Source organism: Cantharellus anzutake (genome assembly GCF_015039405.1).
Source record: "Cantharellus anzutake strain C23 chromosome Unknown EI90scaffold_31, whole genome shotgun sequence".
Taxonomy (NCBI): Eukaryota; Fungi; Basidiomycota; class Agaricomycetes; order Cantharellales; family Hydnaceae; genus Cantharellus; species Cantharellus anzutake.
This window is the reverse complement of record NW_024066981.1, coordinates 351,844-361,756: the sequence shown is the minus strand read 5'-3', so window position 1 is coordinate 361,756 and position 9,913 is coordinate 351,844. Positions and strand designations below refer to the sequence as shown.

The window sequence follows — 9,913 nt, the reverse complement described above, 5'->3', positions numbered from 1 at the left end:
ATGCTCAGCAAGAACACGGATGACACGCTTGTGAATGGTACTACAGGCGTGATAATTGACTTCATGGATCTTCCTACTTATGCGAATAAGTCGTCTGGTGTGGACGAGAACATGGAGAAGAAAGGAAAGAAGAAGGACGATGCCATTAAAAACCTGACAGAGTATCCACTTGTCCGATTCTCCATTCCCGGAACCACCCAGCATCGCGAAATGTTAGTGCAGCCTGACATTTGGAAAGTCGAACATCCGGATGGAGAAGTTCAGGCCAGCCGCAGCCAGGTAAAGTATTAAGCGGATGTGATAGCACATATCGAACTAATCGGCCTTATTTCTCGATGATTCATCAAAGCTCCCATTGATACTCGCTTGGGCGATGTCTATTCATAAGTCACAAGGCCAGACATTAGAACGAGTGAAGGTGGATCTGCGTCGCGTGTTTGAAAAAGGTTCGTCCCACCGTTTGCCGGCAACAATGTATCATGTTGAACCACCTTATAAGGACAAGCGTACGTTGCTCTATCTCGAGCAACGTCTCTAGATGGGCTTCAAGTGTTGGGTTTTGACCCCAGTAAGGTGAAGGCATGGTGACGGACGGAAACGTGAGTCATGCTAATGAATTTGCTGCTCAGGTGTCTGCACATCCTAAAGTCATCGAGTGGAGTAAAAAGCTGGAGACAGTCAATTGACCGTTCTGGTAGATTCCTGCGCAGACGACGTTACCACTGTTTCATAAGGGTTTCCGCACATCACTCTTTTGATCATTATTATTGCTGTATGTTATTCTTGCTCGTAGTTCAACTAGCACACAATGTCGAAGCCATGAGTTTGTTGACCCTGCGGTTGCGATTCTCGCAATTGAGGATGCTTTGTCATGTTACTTGAATTGATATGAAATATTCTAATTGAATGACATTGCCAGATGCAACCGTTGTTCTCAAACTTCACACTCTTTTACACGCTCTCTCTCTAGCTTAAATTCGTTCATACTCCTCACCATTCGTTTTGCGACTGCCGTATTTCGACTTGCTTTCTGCTATTCGTCCCGCCTCTGCCTTATCAAGCCATACTAGTGGGGGTTAGTGAAAAGGGATTTGGAAAAACTTGACAAAGTAGGCATCGTGCCTGGGAGCTTCACAAAATCGCTAACTGTCATGCTTATTGAATAGACATGTTCTAACAGCACCAGCTTTTCATCCTGACCAGTAATAGCGACCCCAATTACAACCCGCACCCTTAACCTGTCAACTTCGAGCACATTCGCCAATAAGAGTTACCCTGATCATATGTCCATCAGTGATAAAGAGCAGGCTTTACGTCGAATACTTCTGTCTTCCCGTGTGGCGCAGAGCTCTTCGGGAACTTCGGAGGTCGTCGGGGATCGACCAAGACCAACTTCGCGGCCGTCTAAAAGGACCCGTTCATCAACTCCGCCGTCTCATCCGAGCGAGTTTCTTACTTCGGATGTCACTGACTTCGGCTCGCCCAGGAGCGAACCATCCAGTTCTCGCCCCCATGGGCACACCCCAGTGTCGCAGCACTTCCCATCAACAGAGTTTTTCGAGTTCTTCCCCAGGTCGAGAGCCTCGTTTGACATGAAAAGACTCATGAGCAAACCTGTCGCCTCTCTCGCCGCTTCGCAGAATGATTCCTATACGAAGACCATAGCGGCCGGGTCTACTCGATCGGGTGCAATCGCATTATCCTCGACATACGCGAAATTTGGGTACTCGGTTGCTGACCTGTTCGCTTCTACCTCCTACACCCCAAGGACTCCGATTTCTCATCGAGTGGCCCCTCAACTACCTGACGAGCCTGGGAAGACACATTCCTCATCTCCCTCGATTTATTATGCGCCCCGTTCCTCAAGCCTTCCACGTAGTCGCAGAGCTAATGGAGATCATTCACCAAAAAGGCCGTCTCTTCCTGCGACCCGTTTGGACGTCATCCACCGTCACAATCCCCAGTCAATCCCCAGTACCACCAAGAACCCAGAGTCTAGCCTGGACACATTTTGCTTTCCCATTGTACCTTCCCAGCCTTCCTCTGTCCCATCAAGCCCCACAATGCCCGATCCCAAACGGCACCTGTCCAGAGAGTATTCTTCTCCAGTCGCAGAAAAATCTCAGGCTTCACGCATGTCGTCTGGCCCGAGCTCGACACCGATGACCCCCGCTTCCCAAGTTGCTCATGATTGGCAACTTTCTCAACAATTATACGCTCCTTCAAACGCCCCCCAACATTCCGAAGGTGATGCAAGCGGAATGGGGGATTTATTGTCTCCGCATTCACACAGCCCACGAGGCACACTTCTGGAGCGAAGAATAGGTGGGAAGCTTCTTGCTAAAGGTAGCGAGGATGGTAATGGAGGACCTAGATGTCTGCACCTCCCTCTCAGGAGGATGACGGAGGGCGATGTCAGCCCATCGCGCGGTGCGCTTGCTCGTAAAGTCACACGTAAACTTTCAAAGAAGCGCCCACAAATCAATGGGAATCATGCGGCTATGGGGGGTGATGGTGATCAGCCCACACACACGGATCGGTCAGATAAGGATTCGTCTCCTTACAGTCATATCGACTCGCTTTGGAAAGATAAACCCCTACCCCCGTGCCCATCTTCACACGAAGAATGGCGGGATCGGGCGGACTCACCTTCCGAAGTCTTGAGACGACCTCCGATGTTATCCGGTGCGGATGTCGTAGCCTCACCCAGTCCTCGTCCTGGGGGAGCCTTCAGCCGATTGATTAGAAAACTAAGCTCTAGCACTATGCGAGAGGCTAGCAAACGTCAAATGTCTGGCAGTGATGTGCCCCCTGTTCCGCCCCTACCTACGTCCGAGGCCTCCTCCACCCCTGCGAGTAGCCATGTGCGCAGACGGTCCTCATCAACCGATTTTGGCATTTTGTTGCAGAATAAAGGACATGATTCCTCGGAGGAACAGTCGTCGGAGGGTATAGTTTCTCGTATCTTCAAGCGCCGGCCTACCTCCATGTCTCCAAAATCTGTGGTCAGTAACATGAAGCCTGGGGTGGACATAGGCAATCTTGGTGCATGGACCAATTTTTCAGGATCTCTACCAAGAGATCATATTAGCACAAACTCATCACATTGGTCATCATCGCGTTTTTCAAGTTCTTCATCACAGCCTGACGAACTGTTAATGACACCGAATGAGCCCGTCCCCCCTCTTCCTCGACTTTCTTTATGTAATATCCATCCAGTCCCCTCTTCCAGCGTGATGACTACATATCACGACCCCAACGCTCTTTTACAGCAATTCGCTACATCCCATGCGAGCTTACCGTTAGTCCAAAGTCCACAAGCACTTTCAGCACCCAGCCAACCAAGCCCCTCCCCCAAGGCTAGCACAGCAATTGATTCAATCCTCACTTCTCCCCCAAAAAGCGATCAAGAAGTGGCTCCCAAGAGGTGGAATTCCCTTCGTAAACAATTACCCTCGCCTCGAAGGCGAGCGGTTTCCAGCCCCGACGATACCCAAAAGCTGAATCAATATGCACCACACCTTTCATCGTCCCCTCCTTCGACTCCAGGTCTTAGTTTTCTTACCCATCGCAAATCCCGCGAAAGGTTACCACGGACCAAAACGTTGGGCGGCAGTGCTCGGAGCTTCACGTTGCGTAGATCCACCTCGAGACTGCGTGCGAAATCCATCGACGCTACCCCACATCTCGACTTCACTGCCAGCTTGACAAATGTTGCATTTTTGGAAGTCGATCCCACAACTGGTGATGTGCCAGGTGGTAGACGACGCAAGAAGACTGATGACGAGAAGGATGCTATGTGGGACGATTTAATGAAACGCAGTAACGGTGCGCCGGCGGGACTTTGCATGCCGTTGTTGGCGTCAAACTTGAAAGTGATAGCCTGGAATAAGCCAGCGCTATCTTGTGGATTTTGTTCATCCTTCTTTTCGATCACTTGTATGGCTGCTTTATCTGCATTTAATACGATACCAGCACGCTTCACGAGAAACTGTTGCGAGGATTCTAAGCATTATTTGTATTTCAAACCCAATAAGTTATAATGGGAAAGCGATATCGTGCGGGGTCGTAGGCATGTCGAACATATGATTAGGATGCGTAAAACACACGGTATGGTGCACAGCATGATGGTGAGTGCATAAAGGAGAGTGTTGCGAACAATTCCACAATCAAATGGATGACGGATAGAGCATCTAAAGTAGGGCAATCGTTCCTCAGCAGCAGCAATGATTGAGGATATGGGATCGAGACTACGTACTACACGCACGCTGCTGTTAAAGCTGTTCGGCGGCAGATTGTGCCTGAATTTCGATTTTACAACGCCTGAATTACCATGTGTTTTGGTTATACGCCTGTTATATCCAGAAAATACGTGTCAATATCTGCAGTCATGCATTAAGGGGCCACGCACCCCCAGATAACGCGGAGTCGTGACCCGGCGATCTTAGTCTTTGCAGTATAAACGTAAGCAACCCGCTGAAAAATACAAGGTGTGAATCTTGTTTGCAAGAGGGGAGAAGTCATGTCATTACCTTTCCAAGGTAAAACTTGGTATCCTCCTTGGAAATAACACCCTCGATTTGAAGGAGGGAAGTGTTGGGGCGGACATTATGCTTCCCGCGCTTGTGCCCAAGAATGCGGCCCCTTGCGTACAATCTACGATTTCAATAGCAGAAATGTTAGAACTTGACGGTTCATGATTTGATTGCATCCAAAGACGAGGTTGACCATCCAGAGTCATATCTTCATCGATTCACTCCATTCAAAGATAGAGATGGCCGGAATACGTCCAGGAGCCGTAAGAGACAGGTCTCACCGTCTGCTGTCAGCCATTGCTGTCGAAATCTTGAGGGGAGGATGGACAAGTGTAATTGGATTGGTCTGCCTACGGAGTTCCCCGATGTTGAGTTCCCCCGATGAATTGACAATTGAATTCAACTACTATATAAGTGGCGGTACTCCCTTGCTCATGGAACGTTCGTCAGACGTGCGTCCGACAGCGCATGTGTGGTTTATTCAAATAACAATCTCGTTCCCCTTATATGTATATATCGATATTGCACTCTGAAACTGTTATGGTTGGCTAGGCCCGTCTGCTTTCTCGATTGGAAGGAGAAGAGGTTAGCACAGGCATTTGGAGAAGCCGTTATCCGTATTTGGAGTTATGTAACTCTGAAACGCTATAAGTATGTAAGCGGAAAAAGGTGTTGTCACGGACTATGGCCAGTGAGCGCCTTTTTCTCTATCTTCCAATAGAGAGCTAGGTCCTGCCTAGCCTTTCCCATACTCTGCAAGACAAGCCACGAGGGCACAGCCCAGCTTTCTTTCTAATGTCCTGGCTGAATTGCCTGTGGGCGAGTCTGACTTGGAATACTTTTCTCATGCCACTCGGTGATCGGTCTTTCGGCACTGGCATTACTTGCATTTCGTCACAACTAGTGTCCACGGTATTCGGTTGTGATGGCGCCTTATTAGCGCCGGAAGACGATAAATAAAACAGGAGCGCTAATCGTTGTTTGCTCATTTGACATTGGTTAGTTTACCACGAAAGCAAGCTGCACACTCGGCGACGGCTTCCCCCTCCGCTCTTTATAAATCATACTGTCCTCTTTCTGGAGGTGATGTAGGCTAAAGCAGTCTCTTAGTAATGCGAAGCCTATTGGGCTGATCGGTTCAACACCAGTTGCGACATGTATTTTTTCCTAGAACCGCATGATACCTTGGGCCGAGAAACCATACCCCATACCCCATCACCCACCAACAACTCGCAAAACGCCCTTGCTAATGCACGGTCCTCAGGCTCCGCGACCCTATTTCTGTACTCTCCTCTGTTCTCGTCATTCTCGTGGGAAACGTGCTTCCTAGACCCTGACTGACTCCTAGATCAAGGGGTGATGTCTGTTGCAGATGTCTACATCTGTCTATACGCGGCCGGGATTTTGCGGAATAGTTTGGCGAGGCTTCTGAGAAGAAGTCCATAAAGCTCCCACCATGCACCGTCTTCTTCCCCTTTGCTTGACTAAAGTGAGGTGTGAAGCACAAGACAGCAAGACAGATGTCTCATAGCCAGTACGTCAACGAGAAGTTCGTTGAAGAAGCCAAGGTACGGGGCGATGGTCTCTGCATCACCAGCAGTCCTGATGTTGTCAATAAGTACCGTGAGTTGTTTTATTATTATTATTGCGCAAAGAATCCTATACAGGACGCAGCTGAGAAATTTTCTTGCCCATAGATTTTGATGAACATGATTTGGATGGGATCCAACGCCATCTTGACCAGCGCCACGTGCAAATGTACGCCAATCTGTCCCTTGATTCTTTTCGCCTGCTCGCCGTGATCACTCACGCATTGGGATCTCCAGGATTGCTATTGCCGGTACCATTGGAACTGGATTGTTCCTGGGTTCCGGACAAGCCATTTCCCGCGCCGGTCCTCTCGGCGCGTTGATTGCATACCTCTTCATCGGCACAGTCGCGTACGCCACAATGTGTAGCGTTGGGGAGATGACCTCCTTCGCGCCTGTATCTGGCTCTTTTCCTCACTTTGGTATGTCTAAGTATACCCTGGGTCATGTGTGCACTACTGGATATCACTCATTAACGGTTATGCCTCTCTGTAACCTCGCTCAGCCGCACGATGGGTTGATCCTGCCTTCGGTTTTGCTACTGGTTGGGTGCGGAATCGTACCGATTTACCTTACACAAGCTTATAACTTACACTTCATTCATCATGAAAAGAATTATTATTTTGTGAGCCCGATACCTTCGATGAGTGCGTTCAGGGCCAGATCACTCACCCTTCCAACAGACCCAGGCAGTGTCCATACCAGTTCAAATATCCGCGGCGCAAATCATCCTCACATTTTGGGATCCTAACACGAAACATGTCCCTATCTACATTACAGTGATTTGCATCAGCATGATCGCGGCAAACTTATTTGCCGTTCGCCTGTTTGGTGAATCAGAGTTCTTCTTCTCAATCATCAAACTTTCCTTGATCACTGGTCTCATCATTGCTGGCTTGATTATTGATTTGGGCGGTGGCCCAACCACGATCGAATTGGTTTCCGATACTGGAGGAATCCTGGTGCTATGAACACTTATCTCGAACCGGGCGGATTAGGTCGATTCCTAGCCACCATTGGTGTCCTCGTTCAAGCTGCTTTCTCGTACGGTGGAATGGAAGTCGTTGCTATTGGTGCTTGCGAGGCACGGAATCCAAGACGAAACGTTGGCAGAGCGATACGACGAGTTTTCAGCCGCGTCCTCATCTTGTATATCTTGGGCATCCTTATTACGGGTATGATTATCCCGTATGATGATCCGAATTTGTTGAACCCTACCGGTTCTGGCACCGCTGCTCAGTCGCCGTATGTCATCGTGATGAATCGAGCAGGTGTCAAAGTCTTACCACACATCATCAACGCATGCGTCTTTACCTCTGCCTTCTCCGCTGGTGCCTCCGTATTGTATACAGCTTCAAGGATCCTATACGGCCTTGCACTCCGGGGCAGGCTCCCCGCGTGTTCATACGCACCGCTTCGAATGGCCTTCCGATCAGTGCCGTTGTCGTTTCATCGGTTTTCGCCTTCCTCTCCTACCTTACCGTTGGCCATGGCGCAAACACTGTGTTCAATTGGTTCGTCATCTTGAGTAGTGGTGGAGGATTCTTCGGATCGTTGTCCATTAACGCCACCTACATTGGATTCTGGCGTGGACTTCGTGCGCATGGGATCGATCGCACTAAATTTGCCTATTTCTCAAGTTTACAACCCTACCTTTCCATATGGGGTACCTTCTGGCTTACGATCCTTATTTTGATCAATGGTTTCGACGTTTTTTGGACCCCCAGCGTTTCCGGATTCTTAACAGCTTACATCAACATTCCATTAGTGATTTTACTCTTTGTTGGGTGGAAAATGTTCAAACGCACGCATTGGTGGACACCCGAAGAGATGGATTTCGTCACTGGCATTCCGACCATTCAGGAAACGGAAGAGGAGGAAATACCGCCGAGGAACCTCGGAGAGAAGATCGCTGCCATCCTTTTCTGAGGATACTAAGCACTACTATTCCTTTTGGAGCCTAGGACCTCTAATTCTTCTTGGTTCTCACGCATGTTCTGTGCTTCTAACCGTCACTACATAAGACTTCTTTTATTTTGTATCCCTAAAATGGAAACACTGTCATCAACGATATTCGACTCCTCGGGGCCGTGTGCTGAATCGACCCTCTGTCTACATAACAGCTGGGAGCGAATTACTTTCCTATCAGTGTCAGCAATGGCTCTTGCAACTACACATGTAGCCATGGTCTTTCCGTACCGACTACTTTACGTGGGAGTTGCGCACACATTCGTTTCACGATTCATTGCCATAACGATTCTGATCGATAGTGCACACACTGCATAGCAGTGCACCACCGACGATCTCTGACGCTGTAATTCCTTTGGACATCTGCTCATCATCCTGCGTGAGCATCTACATCTCTCTCCGCTTACTCCGCTGACACAATGCAGCCTCCAGTGAATGTGAATTTCGACATCACTGGTCTCCGCGATCGGAGATCGATTTTTCACGGCAGTAACTCGATCCTTGGATGTATGTCCCAAGCCTCGCACCAGTATTCTTCTCAACGGTATCACAGTCCCGTAAGGTTAAGCACTGAAAGAGGCCAAGTATTGCGACGACTGTCTCTCAAGACCCTCGAGTGTGCGTTGCTTAAACACCCTCCGGATCCTGAAATACTAAATAGTCCACTTTGCATGGTGAAACTGTTTCGCTGACTCGAATAACAATGGCTCATCACCATCATAGATGGACGTTCTCCATCTGACCGCCCACTCAAAACGCTCTCACTGATTTCGTCTCTGTTCCCACTCACTGGTTTCTTCTATCCTACTCAGGTGGTCAAGATAATCAACTAAGTCATTCACGCATTCACGGAGAACTGAAAGCTGCAGATTACTGCGAACTTCAGTTACAATATAATGCATGCTTGCTGGTTGTGCAAGCAAAATGATAACACGACACCGTTCTCTCTCCCTCATGGCTCAGAACTTAAATCCTTGTTCAAATTCTTCATTTGACCCTGGATAGCCAATCTCAAGTGACAACACATAACAGTGCAGATCCCTAGAAGACTATGTCCGTTAATCCTAGAGGTATTGATATTCATCAGATGTAGGAACGCGAGCCTAGCATCTGCGGCCACAGGACTCGGGAAGCACCGCATCCCGTCCGATCTGCGAAGTTAAGCCGAGTACCGCTTAGTTAGTACCATGGTAGGGGACTACATGGATCCTGAGTGCCGCAGTTTTTATTTTATTTTATTGGCTTTTTCCTTGGCTCTTAATTCTCCCACTCCCCTCGTTCCTAAAGCACGACTGTGAATTTCGTCAACGGCAGATAAAACAGAGCGTTCTCAAATTGGTGGCCTGTGTATATATAAAGAACACGGGCACGCTCCGCGACTGGATTGACGCACACTCTCATTGGATGATGATGCTCACTTCTTCACCTGTTTGGGTTGCGCTCTCTTATTTCACCGCCCATGTCGAGAATGAATGAAGTGCGATCGGTGATGTAACTTCGTCCATGGCGGATTCGTATACGTACCGGTCATGCAGGTTTGTACAACCATGACCTTCCTTTGAACGGTTTTGAATTCGAGATGGGTGTACGGAAACTAGACCATGATCTCATGCGGACCTCGAATATCGACTTCGGACACCAAACCCTCTGCCGTTGTACTAATCGGCACCCTCCCCGCTGTGCTGACAAGCACACTTTTCGAACACCGAGACCCCATTATGCAAAGCTGCGAGCTCCAATCCCTCGACCAAAGGTTTCTCATTGGTCCGCGACATTTGGCTTCTCGCAGGTGTAACTTCCCTCGATGCAGCTGGATTCGGG

The 9,913-nt window shown here is 48.8% G+C and overlaps 4 protein-coding genes across 4 annotated transcripts; 3 read left to right on the top strand and 1 right to left on the bottom strand.

Moving 5' to 3' along the window:
* Positions 1-46: 46 nt before the first annotated feature.
* Positions 47-759, top strand: EI90DRAFT_3062649 (uncharacterized protein). The gene has a single exon (XM_039060654.1). It carries the CDS (start codon positions 64-66, stop codon positions 289-291), a length of 228 nt encoding a protein of 75 aa, XP_038914866.1. The 5' UTR covers positions 47-63; the 3' UTR covers positions 292-759.
* A 187-nt stretch (positions 760-946) lies between these two features.
* Positions 947-3,992, top strand: EI90DRAFT_3062647 (uncharacterized protein; the record flags this gene model as incomplete). The annotated part of the gene is made up of 2 exons (XM_039060653.1): positions 947-1,109; positions 1,167-3,992. A coding segment is annotated over exon 2 (2,609 nt), but the record flags the coding sequence as incomplete, so codon positions are not given.
* Positions 3,993-3,998: 6 nt separating this feature from the next.
* On the bottom strand, positions 3,999-4,879 carry EI90DRAFT_3062645 (60S ribosomal protein L33-A-like protein). Its single transcript, XM_039060652.1, has 5 exons — positions 4,817-4,879; positions 4,533-4,656; positions 4,412-4,476; positions 4,259-4,352; positions 3,999-4,193 (listed from the first exon to the last, which is right to left on the bottom strand). Exons 1-5 carry the CDS (start codon positions 4,831-4,833, stop codon positions 4,170-4,172), a joined length of 324 nt encoding a protein of 107 aa, XP_038914864.1. The 5' UTR covers positions 4,834-4,879; the 3' UTR covers positions 3,999-4,169.
* A 1,176-nt stretch (positions 4,880-6,055) lies between these two features.
* Positions 6,056-8,053, top strand: EI90DRAFT_3125218 (general amino acid permease 1; the record flags this gene model as incomplete). The annotated part of the gene is made up of 8 exons (XM_039063807.1): positions 6,056-6,158; positions 6,233-6,293; positions 6,362-6,546; positions 6,630-6,673; positions 6,738-6,749; positions 6,808-7,039; positions 7,123-7,463; positions 7,514-8,053. 8 exons carry the CDS (start codon positions 6,056-6,058, stop codon positions 8,051-8,053), a joined length of 1,518 nt encoding a protein of 505 aa, XP_038914863.1.
* Between the last annotated feature and the right edge of the window lie 1,860 nt (positions 8,054-9,913).